Genomic DNA, 21208 nt, shown 5'->3' with positions numbered 1-21208 from the left:
GAATTTAGCCTGGAATATTTTAAAATTCAGATGATTTTGGGGAAGTTCACAGTTCCCTGTGAAAAAATGCTGATTTTCTATTCTTCAGACAATAGTGCCTATAATGTTTACTACAAATTTCCCTTGTACTTTTCAGTAGTTCAAACACCATTTGTCCAATTATTTGCTACTGGAACCCATGTTTTACCTTTCAAATTCACAATCTGAGAGAATTTTAACTGTTGTATCTTATCAAAGGCTGCATCCACATCATCTAGGGTAAAGAGTGTAAAATCTTCTGTATTGTGTCGGGACTAAAAAAAAAAATACAAATAAAAGGTTAAAAATGATCACTGCAAGGGTGTTAAAACAGTTGTTTTTTAATTGCTTAAATTACCTGATAAAGGTCATACATGAACATCTGTCCCATTTTATAAACGGGAATGGTTGCATAGATGGCGCAGTTCAGACCCAACTTTCCAACAGCATAGGGGAGGGCGCCAAGATGGAGAGGGTCAGGATGAGACAGCAAGACCGCATCGATCTGGTGAACGTGCCTAGAACACAAGCAAGACGACTATTACTGAGTCTTGTTCCTAAAGGAACAGGCAGGATACTCAAAATTAATTTGCCAGTTCTGATTCCTCTCAGTATTCTGAGCTGAAGACTATGATGGGGTAAAAAGAGCGAAAGTGAAAGTGAAATCTCTCAGTCGTGTCTGACTTTGAGACCCCATGCTCAACTGAGAGCTAAAATTACGTTACCTATGAATTTCAATTAGTACTACCCCTGTCCTCATAGAGATCAAAACTGTGGTATGAGATGCACATAAATATACAGTGTCTAGACACGTTTTTTTAAAAAAGGAAGGAAAACAGTAGACACTACACGTAAACTGATTTCAAGAGTCTATCTCATATACTATTAAAGTTCAAGAACTCAGGATTTAAGAAACTGTTAAGGAAAGGACATTTAAAAGGCCACATATTTATTATGGATTTTTGTCTCAGCTTTTTAGCATAATGACTGACAGTATATTCATGATAGTGTAACTTCAGTCAATGAATAATATATTCTCATTAACAAAAGAAATAAGAAAAAAATGTTTTGCTGTAAGTTCTAAGTTTTTTCAATATTTAAGTTCTCGTTCATTCCATAATTAGTACAATACTGCTAACACAACTAAATCTTTCTTTGATGGATTAGATCCTTTTGAATCTCATGGGCTTTATTCTAAGCACCAATTCTCAAATGTCTAAGCATCAAAAGATTAAAAGAAAATAAGCTAATTTGATCTGACTGAAGAACTTTTACAAGTACAGTTTTCCTCTCTTCAAATTCTTATAAACTTAATTTTGCTCTTTTCTAAAATTAGGGTGCAAAAATTTCTACTGAGATCCATTTATCCAGTAACAATTAACTTAAGATTTTGCTGACATTCAATAAACACAGCTTACAAGTCAATCAAAACTACGCAAATAAAAAGTCATTATTTGGTTCTTCAGTTTAAATAAAACTGTTTTACTTTCAACTAAAATTTTAGAGCAAAACAGCAAACACTGTGTAACATCAAAATAGTATTACAGCGTGGAAAAGAGAAGCTGATTTACTAAAAGTGTAGACATATTAACAGTAACTTACTTCCTCAGGGAATCGATAATATCCATAGAAAAGTGCTCATCCCAGCCACAGTCCAATAAAAATCTAAACTCGTCGACTTGGAGAAGATAGCAAAGAGCAGATTCTTCTTGGACCCCAGAAAGGGTAGTTAATTTGATAATAGATGTCATTTTTTTCGGTCTAACAACAACAATCCAAAAAGTTCTTTCAACAGAAATAAAAACACAGTTAAACATAAAAACAGAGTCATTTTAAAGACCTATTTCCATCATTGCTAAGTGTGAAGGTACAAACATAATCTTACACCCTCTATAAGTCCTTCAGTGGCCCACCCCAATGTGGTTTGATGAAAAGTAGCAGGTTTTGGAATCAGACTGACCGGTATTTGAATCTATACTTATATTGTTCTGAGCAGGTTAGCTAAATTTTCCCTCACTTATGTATCCTATAAAATATGAATATTAATATATACATTAAAAGGATGTTGGAAGATTTTAAATAATGTATAAATTACCTAGAATGGAGACTACCAAGTTTCTCAATAAATAAATGTAGCGTACTAAACTAGTGAACTTATTCTTCAAGGTGCATTTGCTCCTCCTTTATTTTGCTCTGAGATGGCAAGTTTATGTGTCTTTCTCTACTACTAAACCAGTGGTCCTTAATAAAGAACCACTTGACAATGTGATAAAAAGCTATGGATCTTTCCTGCTCCCCTCAGTCCTTAAAAAAACAAAAAGGTCCATATACACGTAGCAATTCACATATTTTTCAGGGAATTTTGTTAAGAAGCCTTGCACTGGAATGTGAGCAACTGGAAAACAACTGTAGTACCTTATAGTTTGCACTTCCTGAAGAGAATCTGACACATAGTAGGTGTTCAAAACATATCTGATGGAATACAGTTGGGATACTTACTACGTATTTCAAGAAGATACAACATAAAAACATCTGTTGGGATTTAGGACCCAGAATTGTGTGCTACTATATAGATGTTATTAAAAACATTCATTAGCAAAGCACAACACCACAGCAAGATTTCAGATCTTAGGTTCTTAAAATAAATTTGCCTTTTCTGATTAACTATGCAAGTAAGAGAGTTATTCATTCACAGTTCTTTATCCTTAGAGTGTTCGGGGAGCGAGCTCCGCCTCTGGCAAAGGTCATGAGGAAGGAGGCTTGGCATACGCAAAGGCGGGATCAAGCCTCAGGAGTCTCCCTGGAAATTCTCGAGCATATACCCCCAAAACCAGAGTCTGCCTACTTTCTGCTTTGTGCTTTCACCTACACCTCTGACTTTACGGGGGGCTGTCCCCCACTACCTCTCTGAAAAAAGTTAGCTTACAGCTCCAGTTAATAATTCCTGGGTGTGACAGTGTTTAACCTACAAACTCCTTTGGAAATCCTCTAGCCTGCCTGAATAGGTTTTTCCGGCCACATGTGATTGTTCAGAGCCTCCCAACTGTGAGAGGCAGGAGATGTTCTAAACTGTCTAAACACAGATTCTTTTGAGTAGTTAAAAGATTGATTAGAAATTGTATTGGTGAAGGGATTTTCACTTGTTGGGCCAATGTTTGCTGCTAAGTTTCCATATCCCTTACCTGCTGTGTCCCTGGCAGTGTATTGATTAATATAATTGGTGTAAGTAGCAGCTTTAATGTTTGTAACCTGGGACCCTTGAGTTAATTCTTTTTCTTGTTATAGCCCACCACACCTTTGCTCTGTAGGAATGCAACTTTATCTAATGCTTTTGGAGGGTGGCTCCTGACCAATCACCTTTAGAGAAAAATACCTTTTCTGAAGAAAAGGTCTTAAAATGTTAACAGGCCTCCGGGCCAGAAGATGATGCAAATCACCTAAGCTTTTGCATATGATAAGTTTGCAGGAAGAAAGCCTGGTTTGCTGCAAGACTCTACCCCTTCCCCCATTATCCTCTATGCATAACTTAAGGTATAAAAACTACTTTGGAAAATAAAGTACGGGCCTTGTTCACCGAAACTTGGTCTCACCATGTCGTTCTTTCTCTTACCTTCTGGCTGAATTATTCAGCCTCTTTTCTCCACTGAATTTCCTCACTGAGCTATCCTTATTTCAGCCTCTTTTCTTCACTGAATTTTACTGAGCTATCCTCATTCTATTACTCTTTATATCCTTAATTAACATTTAATTAAGCAATTGTCTCCTGATCTTCGCCTACGCCGTCTCTCCTTCGAATACCCTGGATCAGCCGGGGCTGGTCCCCGGCAAGAGTGCTTAGAAGAAAAGGGGATGTTGGAAGATTCAAAAGTTTTCTAAGTTATTAGACCTCCCTCTAATTAATGTGCCTTTTCATTACTGTTAATGTTACTCTATAGTATCTATTATTAAAATTATTATTATGTGAAAAAAAAGAGAGAGAAGGTCATTGCACATCTGATGATCCTTCAACATCTGCCCAAGGTCATATCAACAAATTAAGGTAAAGTGCCCAGCTTTCTTAACAGACTGTCACCACATCTCCCATCCTTCGGTCACAGCCAAAGACCCAAGACTCTGAGGTTGTCCATCATCACCGAAGTCCACCTGGTGGGACCAATTCACTACCTCTTCTGCCTTCCAAATCCTTTCAGTATTCCCCCTGGAACCATTACTCACAGAGAACTTCACCCTCTTCTCCGAAGGTTTTCCTCATCTGCAAATCTTGACAGAAACCTAGCTCTTCTCAAATGATACTGTATCTCCTCCAGCCTTCTCAAGAGGCCTTTTTTCTCCTGGATTCCCTGACCTCAAAAGCAGGAAGCATGTGCTCCCTGATCATCACTGCAGCCTCCAGTCCATGTCTTCTCCTTCCTGGAAATACTCGAGTCCCGCTGAACTCGTGCTGCCCAGCCAGCTCGCTGTGAGCCTTTCCGGTCCTTCCCCATTAATGGAGGACTTTAGTTCCTGACTCAGGCTTCCTCTGAGGAGCTGCACTACTGAACTCTTCTCTCCTTGACCTTCTCAACTCCAATAGTCTTCTTTTCACTTCAGCCACCCAGCACCACAGTCACAACCATGACCTTATCATGACCAATAAACTGTAGCACTTTCAAAATTTCACTTTCAACGATCTCCCTGTCTCACTCCCACCATCCCTACTCCAGAATTCCCACTGCAAAAACCCTTTGGCCTCACTGTATTTACTGACTACTTTTTCACTGTCCATGACCACCTCCTGTCTCCACTTAAGTTATATGGATCCACGAGCCATCTTGATTATTTTGCAAATACTCAAGTGTTTTGCAGCTCTAGTCCTTCTTTGTATAAGTCTGGCAAAATCCTAACCCTCACTCATTCCAATCATGTACCTTGTTTTTTCTAGCAGCTCAATGCTGCCAGAGGGGGAAAAAGCCAGTCACACAACTATGCTATTTGCTCTTTAAATTCATGGCCAAAGATCTCAAACAGGCGCTATGTCCTACCTACCAATCTGATTTTTCTTAGTAGGTTGACTTTCCATCTGAGACCATCATTTCACATCTCTTCTCTGCTCAAGCATCACACATCCTTCCCTCCACCCTACTAGGTTGATAATCTCACCTCATTCCTCAATTAGAAGACAAAAATAATCAGACAGTAACTCCACATTTTCCAGATACCACAGCTATTACATTAACCTATCTGCACATACACTGTTGTGTCTCCCATCATTCAGAACAAATAGCCCAGCTCTCATTCAAGGCCAATCCTGCGTGTGTGCTCCGAACCCCACTCCTGTTTATCTTCTCCATAACTTCTTCAGTCATCCCCTCCTTCTGCATCACCAATGAATCACCGATGTACCATTCCCATTAGCATACAAAGATCCTCTAGAATTTCTCAACTTAAAAGAACCCTCTCTCAATCCTACAGTCCCCTGCAACTGCTTTATCGCTTCTACACTCTCCATTCACAACAAAATTTCTCAGAATATTTGTCCACAGACCTGTCTCTACTTTCTTATCTCCCATTCAAATCACTGAATCTGATGTCTTTCCCCACCATATCACTAGAAGCTTTCATGAAGGTCTCTGACAAACCTCTATACAACTGAAGCCAATGGACATTTCTGTGGTCCCAACGTACTGGAAATTGTAGCAGCATTCAACAAAATTAACAGCTCCATCCTCCCAGAAACACCTTCCTCTGTTCCTCTGGGTCAACCCTCTCCTGATTTTCCTTATATCTAACTGGCCATTCCTCATGCTCCTTAATTAATTCCTCCTTCTCCCCCAGCCTCTACATGAGGCAGTGCTTTTCTGCAGGACTTTCTCTTTTCTCTCTAGGTAATTTTACAGTCTTAAGAGCTTTAAGATCATCTGATCTCTGATGGCATTATCCTTGATCTTTTACTTGTTTTTCACATCTAATCCATCAGTAAATCCTGCCTTTTTACCTCTATAATATTTCTCAAGCATAATAATTTCTCATATATTTCCTTCTATCTCTGCTGTCACCAAGATTTCTAACTAGTCTGAGTTACTGTTTTCCCTACCTCAAATTCATTCTTTCAGAGACATTTTCTGACCACCCTAAAGTCCACCCCCACCTCAACTACATCCTATAATTTGTATTTTCCTTCTATTTTCTTCAAAATACATAGTATCCACCTGTACTTGCTGCTTATTTGCTCACTTTGTCCAACCCCTTATCTCCTTTTAACCCCTACACCAGAGAAGGACCCATGAAAGTAGAGACTTTTGTCTATTTTGATTATAATTATATGCCAGCACCCCTACAGTGCCTAACACATAGTGGTGGTCAATAAGTGCTTCTTAAATGAATAAATGAAGATGGCTAGTATTAAATGAGCTTAGTGCTATTTCCACACCATTAACAGCTGCCTTTTCGTACTGTTCATGGAGTGCTCAAGGCAAGAACAATGAAGTGGTTTGCCATTCCCTTCTCCAGTGGACCACGTTTTGTCAGAACTCTTCACCATGACCCGTCCGTCTTGGGTGGCCCTACACGGCATGGCTTATAGTTTTATTGAGTTAGACAAGGCTGTGGTCCATGTGATCAGATTGGTTAGTTGTCTGTGATTGTGGTTTTCATTCTGTCTGCCCTCTGATGGAGATGGAAGCTTCCTGATGGGAGAGACTGACTGAGGGGGAAACTGGGGGAAAGAGAGGATGAGATGGTTGGATGGCATCACTGACTCAATGGACAAGAGTTTGAGTAAGCTCTGGGAGTTGGTGATGGACAGGGAAGCCTGGCCTGCTGCAGTCCACGGGGTCGCCAAGAGTCAGACATGACTGAGCGACTGAACTGAACAGCTACCTATTTATATGCACTTTCTTTGGTTTTGGGAGAGCTCTCTGAACACAGGACTAGGTTTGATCTATGTTTGTACCCTTACCATATGAGCATGGCTTACACAGTGGATGTTTAACAACCACTGTTGCTAAAACAAACTGAAATTAAAAATACATTGACTTAGTGTGTTCCTATTTTTAAGGTATGAGAAATACAAAGATACTAATTCTCTATTTGAAGAAACGTATTTATAAATACATTTTTAAACAGGACTTGGATCTCCCTGTCAAAAAGCTCCGTGTACCACAATTATAATAATGGCCTAAGAGAAACTCTTTTCCAACTTAAATCTACTTTACTCTCCCACTTTCTTTATTTAGATTATGACATGAAAATACAAAGTGTCTTACAGATAGAACCGAATGAGCTCATTTATAACTTTTGCAGACAAACCCAGATTGCATGAGAAGATATTTCATGAAATAGATATTTTCTTTTTCATGAAAAAGAAATTTCATGAAAAGATATTTTTATTATAATTGCTTATACTATAATAAAGCTGTATCTTTATTACACAGTCTTTACTTACTGATATCTCAGTTGTATTTGGGATGAAACACAATGAATTCAAAGGAAGACTTCTTTATATATCTAAAAAATAAAGAAATAAGAGTCTCATGAATGTGGTATGATGATTTACTTCTGTTTTTAATTTTGGTGTTTAACTTCTATGTCTTCTCCTAAGGTAAACACAGTGAACAGCAGCAAGTACAATAATATATGGTCCTTTAAAAAAAAATCCTGGAAATAAGATTTTTTTAAACTGACATTAATTTATGTTATTGAGAATCAAAAAAGAGGTGGGATCTTAAATTATTCATTAAGAACTGGTAGGCCATGGGTAAAAAGAGATAAAGAGAAAAGGTATTCAAAACAAGGGAAAAACATGATCAAAAGCACAAAACAAAAACTTTCCAGTAACAATACTAGCCTGGCACAATTTCATGGAAGCAAAAAATGAAAAAGTTTTAATGAATAGAAAAAGGTCAGCTAATGAAAGGCCTTGGAAACTTTGGACCTAATTATAATTGCTAAAGAGAAGAGGCAACAGAGACATTTTAAGGTCATCACTTTCATGCATTGGAGAAGGAAATGGCAACCCACTCCAGTTTTCTTGCCTGGAGAATCCCAGGGGCAGGAGAGCCTGGTGGGCTGCCGTCTATGGGGTCACACAGAATCGGACATGACTGAAGTGACTTAGCAGCAGCAGCAGTAATCAAGTAAGATAATATGATACAGGTAGTTCTATATTTAAAAAAAAGTAGCTGGTATACATGACTGATTAGATAAAGAAGACAGAGAATGCAGGGAGATTTAAAAAAAAAAAAAAAAGGAGAGTATTTAGCAGCCCACTTCCTCCTTTCAAACTTACTGGTTCTATTTTGAGACTAACTTTCTTTAGCCCCACATGTACCTTATACCTATGACACAGAATTCACTGGTTGTTATTTAAGTAACCAAGACTTGAAACTCTACATGTTCGACTGCTTCCTTTACTTCTTGGACTATTAGACTTTAGCAACTCCTGATTATTTCCCCCTTAGAATACTTTTGTACATTTATTCTTCTCTTTCCGTTCATATTGCAAGCACCCTTACACAGGGTCTCACTACCTTAGAGTTTCTCTTTGCCTGCAGCCTTTCCTTCCTTCACCTCAACATAAACCTTACTGCTGATTAATCTTCCAAAACACCCCTGAATATGATCCCTTGCTGAAAAATCTCTGAAGGCTTCTGTTTAAAAAAACAAAACCTGAACACCTTAACAGGTAACGGAGGGCGTCAGCAAGCTACCCTGAGATCACCACTATCATCATCTAAAAGCCCAGCTCAAATCTAACATCCTCACTAATCCCTGTATCATTAGTCTAGACTAGAACAGCTCTGTCCAACAAAAATATCATGCAAGCCACAAGCGTAATTAAAATTTTTTCACAGTCACACTGAAGTTTGTGAAGTTAATTTTATTTTACTTAACCCAATATTTCCAAAATATTATCATTTCAACATGTAGTCATTATTAAGACATTAATGAGTTTTGGTACTAACTCATTGTATTTTATGATTACAACACCTCTCAATTCAAACCAACCACAATTTCAAGTGCACAACAGCTACAGGTTGCTAGTGGCTACTGTAATAGCCCAAGTCTAGACTCTAAAATCAATGCTTTGGACTGTGCTTTGCCACTCCTCAAGTGCAAGCTCACATCATACTATTTTTACATTCATGTCTTAGACTTGATTTTAATGGTATCACCAACCACTTAATCTCCCAGACTAAAAATTAAGTCACCCTCTGACCACCAAATTGGCTCCCATCAGTTAAACCCTATTTGGCATTTCAGAAGTCTCTCTGACATCCTTTACTCTCCTGCCTCAGCAGAGGCACCCACTGCCTTACCTGAATAACTGCAATTTCCTCTCATCTAGTTTTTCTGTTCCAAGTTGATTCTCCACAAAGCAATCAGACCGACCATCCTAAAAAACAAATATCTTTGCGCCTCTTTCTTGTGATTTCCAGCTAAATACTTCCTTGGAAAGTCTGAACACCTTGCTTGGAAAGCAAGGTCCTTCCCAAGTTTACCTTAATCTCCCTCTTGCTTCACCAACCACCCCTGCACTGCATGCTCAAGGCTGCTTTCTCCTGCTCTCCCTAAGTAAGCCAAAACTTCTCCAGTCTCTGCATCGCTGTACTGTATCCAGGGATGACCTTTTCCTGATTTTAGTACTTTCCTTTTGACTCTTAATGACCCAGTTCAACTGAAAGCTATTTTGGTGTCTCCAGGCGATGTTCTTCATTTTTAGTTAACACAAGTGGGCACAAAGAATATATGTTCAAAGAATATATGTTGAATGGATGTTAAATGAATGGGGAAAGAGTAAAATGAATCTTTTTTTTATCGCCAATGCCAAGCACAGGGCTCAAAGCAACACAAATGTGTACTGAACGGACTGAATCCTCACCATATAAATTCCTTCTGGGCGGGGATTGCTGACCATTTCACCTCAATTATCTGTCACAGTCACTCGTTCTCAATAAGGGCTGCATATGCTGATGACAACAAAGGGGAACCATGCAAAATCTAAGGGAAAACGAAAGAGTCTGGGTTAGCTCTGGAGCTCGAGTGAGAAAAGTCTCCTCTTGGTCAGTTCCGGGAGAGCACTAGTTTCATAAAAGGCTCCAAGAGCTTCTAAAATTAGAAAAAAAAAAAAAAAAAAAATCAGAGCACGGGCAATTGATAACGCACGTTCGCCTGGTCACAGGAAGCCAGACCTGCCGGAGTTAAAATTATTCTGACCTCCTGTTTACCGTTGAGAATGTATATAGAGTGATGATGCCGGAAGCGCGCAAAGGCTATGCAGGGATAGGGGGAGGGTTCGGGAAGGGGGTTGTGGAGACTGTTTTAAAAGCATGGTAACGTCCTCAAGGTCTGTGGAGTCGATTAACTAAAAAGAACACCTATTTTGTGCCCAGTAGCTTCGTGGTCTCTCAGTACGAGACAACGGGAAGACCCAGAGGAAGGGGGCTGAGAACAAGTTAACCAAAAGGCTAAGGAACCGAAGCTGGAGTCGGATTAACTCCTCCAGCATCGAGACTGAAAAGGAGGCGGAAAACGGCAGAAAGGAGGAAAGGAGAGCTTGGGAGTGAATCGTAGGAACTGCCACGAAAGATAGGGAGCTTTGGATCCACGGAGAAGTCACTGTCTTTCCCAAGCTGAGGACTTCCGCCGGGGACGACCCGGACGGTCGCAGCCGAAGTCCTGGGGGGCACGTCCCCGCGCAGAGACCCGGGCGGAGTCGGAGCCGGGCTCTCCCCGAGGGCCGAGACGCCCCCTCCCCCATCCAAAGGCGCACAGCTTTCTTCCGCCCCCACTTGCCTCATAAGTCCTGCCCCAAAGCGGTCCACTGCCCTTCCCAACCCCCTAATCGAATCCACGTTCAAGAGCGAGAAAAGCTGACGTTGGTTCAGCAGCGCCGGTGAAGATCAACCAAGAGAAGCCCCGCAATGGCCGCCGCCATTTTGAAACTGAGGGCGACCCCGCGGAGGCGGGGAGACACAGGGTGATACCATCTTCCGGGGTCGGCGGGGGGGGCACAAAACTGGAGGAAGAGGGTGGCGCTTACACCGAGTCTCGTTACCTGGGGGCCGAAGTTTCACTTCTCAAGGATTCATAACGTGTTGAAGCTAAAATAAATATGAGAAGAGTCGAGCAGTCAAAGGAAGAAGAAATATGATTTCCCGGAGCCACCCCTCTCACGGACCGGACGCGGCTAATGGTGGGTCCCGAGGCCGCCGCTTCCGCCGGTGCGAGTGGCTGCGCTCCCCGCTGTCCTTGGTCGTGGGGTCGTTGTTGGCTCCGAGGCCGCAGGTGGGTCTGGGGTCCAGGGCGGTCGAAGCGGGGAGACTCGCCGTTGTGCAGGCGGGGAGGGTGTACCTCTAGGAAAGCGCTCTGCGGCGGCGTGTGCACCGGGGTTGGGCTGGTCTGGGCCTCCTCGGGGCTGGGACGGCTTCCTAAGGCTTCTGGGCGAAGAAGACCGAGAAAGGAAAGTAGCAGACTTTCGGGTGGGCGGCTGCGCTCATGCTTCCCGCCTGGCGCTTTTGGGAGAGAGTATTCTGAGGTTGTCCTAACTGGAAAACATCTTTAGATGTTACGGGACCGGGGGCGAACCGGCCGGGATCAAAGCTCCCAGACTGAGGGATCACAGCTCCCGGGCTATACAGCCTGGAAGGGGCATTTTCTCCGCTGCTGCTGCTGCTAAGTCGCTTCAGTCGTGTCCAATTCTGTGCGACCCCATAGACGGCAGCCCACCAGGCTCCCCCATCCCTGGGATTCTCCAGGCAAGAACACTGGAGTGGGTTGCCATTTTCTTCTACAATGCATGAAAGGAAAAAGTGAAAGTGAAGTCGCTCGGTCGTGTCCGACTCGTAGCGACCCCATGGACTGCAGCCCTCCAGGCTCCTCCGTCCATGGGATTTTCCAGGCAAGAATACTGGAGTGGGGTGCCGTTGCCTTCTCCAGCTTCTCCGCTAGCATTTCTGATTCGTCCAAGTTTCAGAGTTCTGTCTTCCTCGTTATTCAGGATTGGAAACTAACCTTACTCTCTTTTAAGCCTCAAACCCTCCTGAGCCGCCAAGCCCCAAAATACACACTTTTTTAAAATGTAGTTTTTAACAAAGTAATTTCGTTCTTGATTTCTGGAGTGTACATGTCATTCAGTCGAGGTTCCGGACCTCAAAGAGTTCAGTTTCTCCTTCCATCCAGAACTGATTTTTTTATAGGTTAAGTCGACTCTTTGGATCAATACACATAAATTGCTGTCAGGACTAATGTCTAACCATCTATATTTTTCCTGTGTGAATTTAGGAGGACTCACAAAAATCACACCATATACAATTTTCTTTATAGATGTTAAGTGGGAAAAATTGGGTTGAAAGAAAAGGTAATAAGGCAAATATTTTATCGTGCTTCACAGATAATGCACTTTTTACAAACTGAAGGTGTGTGGCAACCTTTATTTTGCACTGGGAAACCAAAAAATTCTCGTGACTCACTTTATCTCTATATTCGCTTTATTGCAGTGGTCTGGAACGACACTTGTAATATCTCAAATTATGCTTTGAGTGGGGAAAATGAGATAAAGCCAAGAGTAAGATTAATATACATGTTGACCTTTATACTTACTGTAAAAGACAGAAAAGCATGAATAAAGAGCATGGACCAAGGAACCAGACTGCCTGGGTATTAATCACAGTTCTGGCACTTACTACATCTGTGACCTTAGACAACTTGATTGTCCCTGGACTTCCTCATCTGAAAAAAGTATTCCTGCTTCGCTGGGGACATGGCATTAGTTAATACATGTATAGTAATATAAGAATTACATGAAATGGAGATTATGAAAAGCAGGTAAGAACCATGCCTGACAGAGAGTGCTCTAAAAGTCAGCTTTTTTAAAAGTAGGGAGAAAATTTTGGATAATTTTGGCATCAGAGGATACATGATTCAGTTCCCTGAGTTAAGAAGATTAAAAACCATTTAGGTTTTTTTTTTTTCCTTTCTTTCAGGAATACCATAGCTACTCTCAATTCTGAAGTAGAAGCAAAATTTTTCTTGAGAGTCTTCATATAAAGAAGACACTAGCAATATGTATAGTGCCCTTGAGGGCACCCATGTGGATGTCACTCTTTATCCAAACCTAGACTTGTCTCATTCGGAGAAGGCAGTGGCGACCCACTCCAGTACTCTTGCCTGGAAAATCCCATGGACAGAGGCGCCTGGTAGGCTGCAGTCCATGGGGTCGCTAAGAGTTGGACACGACTGAGCGACTTCACTGACTGAGTGACTTCACTTTCACGCATTGGAGAAGGAAATGGCAACCCGCTCCAGTGTTCTTGCCTGGAGAATCCCAAGGACAGCGGAGCCTGGTGGGCTGCCATCTATGGGGTCACACACAGTCGGACACGACTGAAGCGACTTAGCAGCAGCAGCAGCAGCAGACTTGTCTTATTAGAGACTGTCCCAGATGCTCACTGCCCTTCGTCCATTAAATAGAACCATCTTATGGTCTTGGGCCTGTGACCATGAACCTGTCTACACTGCTCCTCCTATCCCTTCTCAAGGGGATCATTCTAGCTCACTTTCTTTAAAAAGTTATTTTTTAACTGAAGGATAATTGCTTTCAAGAATTATGTTGGTTTCTACCAAACATCTAGCTCACTTTTTATGTTCATCAATCTTTGTCTTTCCAGGTCATCCACTTGCAGTGACATATGTAGGACAAATTTTATGTTCAGTATCACTGGTCCTAAAGCCCATTATGACTGTGCAGTTGCCTCTGGGAGTAAGATTTGCCATTTTTCTCTCAGGGATGGAAATCGCTTCCATCATGGTGAAACTAAAAGTTTCTCAGTCATGTCCTACTCTTCAACCCCACGGATTTTACAGTCCATGGAATTCTCCAGAATACTGGAGTGGGTAGCCTTTCCCTTCTCCAGGGGATCTTCCCAACCCAGGATTCGAACCAGGGTCTTCTATATTGCAGGCGGATTCTTTACCAACTGAGCTATCAGGGAAGTCCATCATGGTGATTGACTCCAACTCTGGGTTCTAAATGTACAGAATCCTTTTATCTGTCACTCCTACTGCCTTATCTGTAGAGTCTCTTTGAGAATCTGTATTAAGCAAGAGCCTGTGGGGCGTGGTTCATCTTTTCTTGTCAGGGTAAAGGCAGAGAGAAATGTCTGCTGGCCCTGTTGCTGCTAAGTTACTTCAGTCGTGTCCGACTCTGTGCGACCCCATAGACGGCAGCCCACCAGGCTCCACCGTCCCTGGGATTCTCAGGCAGGAACACTAGAGTGGGTTGCCATTTCCTTCTCCAGTGCATGAAAGTGAAAAGTGAAAGGGAAGTCACTCAGTCGGGTCCGACTGTTAGCGACCCCATGGACTGCAGCCCACCAGGCTCCTCCTCCATGGGATTTTCCAGGCAAGAGTACTGGAGTGGGGTGCCATTGCTGGCCCTATTAGAAGAGTGCAAACAGTAATGGCATTAGCCCACAGGTGGCCATGGGCTGAAGTCTTGGACCCGAGAATCAGCAATTACTTTTTTTGTTGGTTCAGTGTTGTGGTGTTGTTCAGTCGCTAAGTTGTATCCGACTCTTTCCAACTCCCTGGGCTGCAGCACACGAGGGTTCCCCATACTTCGCTATCTCCTGGTTGTTGAGTCACTCAGTCATGTCTGACTCTTTGTGACGCCATGGCCTGCAACCCACCAGGCTTCCCTGTCCTCACCAACTCCCGAAGCTTGCGCAAACCCACGTCCATTGAGTCGGTGATGCCATCCAACCATCTGATCCTCTGTCATCCCCTTCTCCCACCTTCAATCTTTCCCAGCATCAGGGTCTTTTCCAGTCAGTCAGTTCTTCACATCAGGTGGCCAAAGTATTGGAGCTTCAGCTTCAGTATCAGTCCTTCCAATGAGTATTCAGGACTGATTTCCTTTAGGATTGACTGGTTGGATTTCCTTGCAGTCCAAGGGACTCTCAAGAGTCTTCTCCAACACCACAGTTCAAAAGTATCAATTCTTAGGTGCTCAGCCTTCTTTATGGTCCACCTCTCACAGCCATACATGACTGCTGGAAAACCATAGCTTTGACTAGCAGACCTTTGTCAGCAAAGTAATGTCTCTGCCTTTTAATATGCTGTCTAGGTTGGTCAAATTGTTGACATTGTTGGTCAACAATGGCAACCCACTCCAGTGTTCTTGCCTGGAGAATCCCAGGGACGGGGGAGCCTGGTGGGCTGCCGTCTATGGGATCACACAGAGTCGGACACGACTGAAGTGACTTAGCAGCAGCAAAGATCTGAATGCAAATAATGTTACTTAGGGGAGGTACAATGCTAAGAAAACCACCGCCTTCTAGGAATAAGGTCATGTTGCTTAGATCTCTGATATTCAGACTGGAATCTGCTGTGTGTAATATTATACTCGATGAAAGCAGTGTATAATAGTTGTGTGACTTTTAACTTCATGTCTGTTTCCTAACCCAGTGCCTCTAGTGAGTAAACTTTGAGAAATAATTAGAATGTGTGTGAGAACCAGTTTTTAGGAGAGGCAGGAATCCAGTCTACATAATCCTAGAACAGTTGAGTGCTAAGATTAGAAAGCACAGCTTCTTCCCAAACACAGCTAAGCCCTTTTATTAGCAGTAATGTATTCTCTTTCTGGGATGCTGCCATGTCTTCTCAGACATTATACAGGATTTATTCATTATAGATTCATGTGCATACATATGTATTTCATCTTTAGATCCAAATTTTTACAGAAAATTGATGATTCAGCTATGTTTCCATTGAATTAGTGCAGATTTATTTTCCATGTGATGACTTCTAGTTCTTCCATAAAGATGTCATCCTCTTCTGCCTTTTGGAAACTCTTTAAACACTGTTTTTTAAACTGGGTGTTTGTTGTGCATGTGGGCTTCCTCTGGTTATGGCGAGCAGAGGCTACTCTTCATTGCGGTATACAGGCTGCTCCGTGCGGTGGCTTCTCGTTGCAGAGCACAGACTCTTGGCACACAGGCTTCAGTAGTTGCAACACATGGGCTCAGTAGTTATGGCACACAGGCTTAGTCGCTCTGCAGCATGTGGGATTTTCCCAAACCAGAGATCAAACCCGTGTACCCTGCATTGGCAAGCAGATTCTTAACCACTGGACCACCAGGGAAGCCCTGGAAACTCTTAAAAAGTTAACAAGTCTTAAGTACCATAAATGGCAATGTCAATTTGGGGAAGGGTCTCTATGAGAGGCATTTCAATATGATGGAAGGATCTATGCCTTTGGGATGAACCTGTGTTTGAATTCCAGCTTTATATGTAATACCTATTTGGGTTAAACTGTTTTCTTATCTGTAAAATAAGAGTAATAATTTTTCATGTTATATATTGGACTATGTGATGGCTCTGGTAACCTAGTAGTCACTCTACAAGAGTAAGTTCCCTTCTCTCCATATCTTTTGTAGAGTTGTTTAATTGATATTCAGATCTACTGTGACATTATTCAGTATGGTTCTTAAGAAAATTTCTCATGTTTTCATTTCCTTTCTAAAATTAGTTTTAAAAAATAGGTTTCAATAATTATAGCTTTAAAGAATTCTGCTTCTGACAATATTATTATATCAGTTTTAAAATTGTGAGCTATGCTAAATCTAAAAATATTTTACATGTGTAAAAGTTTTAAATCAATACTAGGAGGGTGAAAATACTTAGCTTTTGCAGGTAGAATGTTTTAATACTCTCTCCATTCCTGTGATATATCAGATCCCTGGTGAAACTTGAAATAAAATTAATAAATTGACTTTAGTGCAGTGTAATTTTCATACTCATTGTCACCTATGTAATCTTCATTAAGTAGATTTTTAAGTAATATACTACCTTCTGAAGAGGCTTATTATGCTTTTAAGATCTATCTCCTATATTTAGAGCTATCTTCCTGTTTCAGGTATGATTTGAAAGATATTTCAAAAGTGGCTATATTTCAGAGGGTTATTTTTTTGTTTTGTTTTAATATAGCATTCATGATGAACTTACTTCAGGTTGTGCGTGACCACTGGGTACATGTACTTGTCCCTATGGGATTTGTCTTTGGATATTATCTGGACAGAAAGAATGATGAAAAGCTAACTGCCTTCCGGAACAAGAGTCTGTTATATAAAAGGTTAGTTTTGTATTTTTTTAAACCAACAGTCAGCTTTTGGAAGTACTCTTCTTAATATTATTTGTGCCAAAAATAAACAGAAGGGGTAATTCCCACTCCTCCAAGGATTTAGTGATACTGTTTTGTAGTCTTGTTTGTTGTTTAGCCCTTATATAAAGCAATATGATTACTTTTGCAGTGTAAACAAGTCTTTAGTTTCTGAACAGGCTATTTCAGATCTTTAAAAATCTTTTATTTCAAGGTACATTGTAATGTACAAACAGTTTTATACCATCTCATCAAAGCCTATTCTGTATGCAGCTTTAACATATATTATCATATACTGTCTGACTTAGTCCATGATGTAGCTGAAATCAACAGCACTAATGGCTTGAGGCACTGGTCTAAGCAACACTCCTCAAGAGCTTTAGGCAGGATGGTTGGGTGATCAGATAGCAACTGGCAGCCGCCTTGTCCCATTGTGTCTCTGGAGATGGCTTATTTGGCAGCAGACTTAGAGTTAGCAAGACAGGGAATCCACCACTGGCTGTGATTTCCGGAAGGAGGAGGCTCACAGGACAAGAGAATCGAGCAGCAGCCACAGGAGGTGTATAGAGGAGGTTCACAGTTAGGGATTTCGAGACAGATAAAATGAGCTAGAAAGAGTCCAAAACATTAAATGAAGTCACTGAAAGGATAATTGCTTTCATATAGACTAATGAGAAATTACAGTTGTTAAAAAAAATTACATTTTAATCTGGAAAAATGAAATTGAAGAGGTGGTAAAAGGTTTAAAATCACAAGAGAATAGGATGAATATTCTCAATCTAATAAAATATTTTGAATGGGTCAGTGTAATACAGTATAAAACACCAAATTCATATTCTCATGACTTTCCCTTTTATTCCTTCATAAAAATTGTCTTTACACTTTCGCTTCTCCTTTTTTTTTCTTTCTATGCAGGGAATTGAAACCTAATGAAGAAGTCACCTGGAAGTAATGGCTACAGCTGAATTACAGAATGTTCACTTTTTTAAAATTATAATAGAAATAAAAACACTCATTATTTAATTTGAAGAATTTAAAGTGTGATCCTTTTTGTGCTGAAATAATCTCTCCCGTTTCAATAACAGATGTGGTGATTAAAAAATGGTCACCGAATCATAGCCCAACTATTCAGAATTTTTTTTCAAACCTTGTGCTTCAAAGGATTTCTAAAAAGAATATGGTAGGATTTATTTTCTAAAAATCAATAACCAAAAATTTTAGTGACCTTGGGGTTAGCAAAGATTCTTAAATATAACATATAAAGCATGCACCAGTTTTTAAAACCAAGACATACTTTATCAAAATTAAAAACTTTTGCTCTTTAAAAGACACCATTCAGGGACTTTCCTGGGGGTTCAGTAGTTAAGATTGTTAGGTAGTTAGAATAGGAAACAGGAGTCCAAAATGGTGGTGGCTAAAAGACAAGGAAGGAAAAAGCCAGCGAAAATAGAACAAAGGAAGGTCTGAGGACCTGAGTGAGGACCTCAGGTAGAACAAACAGCACTCCTGGCTAGCCCAATTTACATAGGGCCGGCCCAGGGGGGGAGGAAAAAAACATATAAAAAGAGGAGCCAAAGCACTCTCTTTCTCTGTCTCCCGGTGCTCTCCCCCACTCTCTTCTCTTCGTGTCTTTGGGTCAGCATGCCCTCATGCCTCGAGGATGGATTCTCTTGCTATTTTCTAAATAAAACACAGCTGTAGCATGGAGCTGTATGTAACACTGATTTGTCTAAGAGCTATAACACAGTCTGTCCAAGACCCGAGAGCTGTGATGCGCCAAGGGCTTTAATGTCCATCACTCCAAATCTTTGTTGTGACGAGACAGAACCAAGGAGCATACACTTGCCTGACAAGATTCTGTGATTCCAATGTAGGAGACATGGGTTCAATCCCTAGTCAGGGAACTAGGACCCCACATGCCATGCAGTGTGGCAAAAATGTTTTTAAAAGACACTTAAAGGGAGAAGGAAAGGGTGGGAGGTATGGAGATAGTAACATGGAAACATACATTACCTTATGTAAAATAGATAGCCAATGGGAATTTGCTGTATGACTCAGGGAACTCAAACTGGGGCTCAATAACAACCTAGAGAGGCGTGGAAGCGATGTTCAGGTGGGAGGGGACATGGGTAAACCTATGGCTGATTCATGTTAATGTTTAGTAGAAACCAATGCGATACTGCAAAGTAATTATCCTTCAATTAAAAAAAAAAAACACAAGATAGTGAAAATGCAGCCACAGATTAGGAGAAACTATTTGCAAAACATACACAACAAAGAACTTATATCTAGAATATGTAAAGAACTCATAACCAAATTTTTAAAAAGCAAAAGATTTTTAACAGGTACTTCACTGAAAAAGGGATATGAGAATGGCAGATATGCACATGAAAAGATGCTCAAAATCAGAAGTCATTAGGGAAATGCGAATGAAAGCCACAGCAAGAAATCACTGCACATCTATTAGAATGGTTAGAATTAAGGAGACTGATCTTATCAAGTGTTTGCAAGGGTGTGGAGCAACTGGAACTCACACTGCTGGCAGGAATGGAAAATGTAACTGCTAGGAGTTGTACCACTTTAGAAAACAGTGGAGCAGTTTCAAGATAAACATACACCTACCATCTGATCCAGTCATTCTTCTCTGAGGTATTTACCCAGAAGAAATGCATACATGCCAAAAGAAAGCATATATCCACACAAAGATGTCTACACGAGTGTTCATAGCAGCTCTATTTGTAAAAGCCAAAAGTTACCGAGAACCCAGATACCCATCAACAAAGGGATAAATTGTATTAATGGAATACTACTATGCAATAAAAAGGAATGGTCTATTGATATAATATAGATGAATTTCTGAATGAAAAAGCCGACCAAAAGACACATTTGTACAGAACATTAGAAACTGCAGAATGTTAGAAACTGCAGACTAATCTAGAATAACAAAGCAGGTCAGTGGCTGCCAGGGAGTGAGTGGGCTCCAGGAAAGAGCTGGAGAAAAGGATTATGTATGGGCATGAATAAATGGGTACAGTATGTTCGTAGTCATGATTGTGCTTATGGTTTCTTCTCTGTATACACACACATATGTCATCTGTTATATCCAACTACCTCTTTTTGGAAAGCAAATTTTGCTTTTGGTAAGATTGGATTTAGGGGAAGTGAAATTACAATGAAATGATAGTCTCGTCACATTCTTTTCAGAACTCAGGACATTTATGCTGATACATACATTTTAAAATGTCACATATTAAAAATTCTGTTAAACTATTTGGTTAGAGGAACAAAATACAGACCAGTTTAAAAGAGTCAGTGCTCAAAGATCTATCCTTGTGCAATCTCACTTGTTAACATGATTTCAATGAAGTAGATTTAGAGAAAAGTTGAGCTATCCAAGGTGACAGAGGTTTCCTGGAAGTACGTCTGTTCCATCTCCTCTGTCTCCAAGAACTCTTTCTTGATTTAACTCAGTAACCTCTCCCTCTTCCTACTGAACTCTTGTAATACTTTGTGCCCCCCAAAATGCTTGCATTTATTCACTACTTTGCACCAACTCTGATATAAAGAGTAAGACTCCTCTGACCTTCAAAAGATGATAGTTCAGTAGCATATGAATTAGTCCAGTATGTTGTAATGAGAGTTTTAAAGTAGGCAGGTGCCAGGTATAGTGATGGCACAAAGGACTTTTCCTCAGAGGATTTCCAGAAGTCAAGGGAAGCTGGTGTGACTGGAGCAGAGGGAATTCTGGGAGATAAAACCAGACAGGTGTTTGGTCTGGATCATAAAGAATTTTTTAAACCAGCAACAGGAAGCCATTGAAAGATTTCAAATACAGTAACTTTGTGTAATTATGTATGTAAAGATTCCTCCCAATATAAGCTCTGTGAAAGTGAAACTGTTTGTCTCTTTCATGATTATAGTTCCAGTGCCTGATATATATTCACATTCCATTTGTTAAGAGAAATACTGGTGAGGTTTGCATTCTTGAAAGATCACTGGCAGCACTATGAGTTAACATATGAAAACTGGAATTAGAAGACCGATTCAGAGATC

At 40.8% G+C, this 21208-nt stretch overlaps 2 protein-coding genes across 3 annotated transcripts in view; one reads left to right on the top strand and one right to left on the bottom strand.

The window, feature by feature from the left end:
- The window catches only part of CPSF2 (cleavage and polyadenylation specific factor 2), a 36590-nt gene extending 25638 nt beyond the window's left edge, over nt 1-10952 (bottom strand). The window contains exons 1-6 of one of the 2 annotated variants that reach the window (XM_027520697.1): nt 10792-10928; nt 9878-9996; nt 7442-7503; nt 1621-1803; nt 377-536; nt 188-293 (exon numbers count right to left, since the gene is read on the bottom strand). In XM_027520697.1, coding sequence (XP_027376498.1) covers nt 188-293; nt 377-536; nt 1621-1769 — 415 coding nt within the window. In that variant the 5' untranslated portion in view covers nt 1770-1803; nt 7442-7503; nt 9878-9996; nt 10792-10928. Of the gene's footprint in view, nt 1-187; nt 294-376; nt 537-1620; nt 1804-7441; nt 7504-9877; nt 9997-10791 lie in introns of both variants that reach the window. The other variant, XM_027520698.1, reaches the window with a different exon arrangement.
- Nucleotides 10953-11174: 222 nt separating this feature from the next.
- Nucleotides 11175-18187, top strand: NDUFB1 (NADH:ubiquinone oxidoreductase subunit B1). Its single transcript, XM_027520699.1, has 3 exons — nt 11175-11283; nt 16984-17128; nt 18071-18187. The coding sequence occupies exons 2-3, from the start codon at nt 16989-16991 to the stop codon at nt 18105-18107; spliced, it is 177 nt and encodes a 58-aa protein (XP_027376500.1). The 5' UTR covers nt 11175-11283; nt 16984-16988; the 3' UTR covers nt 18108-18187.
- The last annotated feature ends 3021 nt before the right edge of the window (nt 18188-21208 follow it).

Source organism: Bos indicus x Bos taurus, chromosome 21, assembly GCF_003369695.1.
Source record: "Bos indicus x Bos taurus breed Angus x Brahman F1 hybrid chromosome 21, Bos_hybrid_MaternalHap_v2.0, whole genome shotgun sequence".
In the NCBI taxonomy this organism is placed as follows: Eukaryota; Metazoa; Chordata; class Mammalia; order Artiodactyla; family Bovidae; genus Bos; species Bos indicus x Bos taurus.
This window is presented reverse-complemented; position numbering and strand designations above follow the sequence as displayed.

Coding starts and splice junctions, on each gene's coding strand:
- NDUFB1 (XM_027520699.1), top strand. CDS start 16,989: ATGATGAACTTACTTCAGGTTGTGCGTGACCACTGGGTACATGTACTT. Junction 17,129..18,070: donor AAGAGTCTGTTATATAAAAG/GTTAGTTTTGTA, acceptor CTTTCTATGCAG/GGAATTGAAACCTAATGAAG.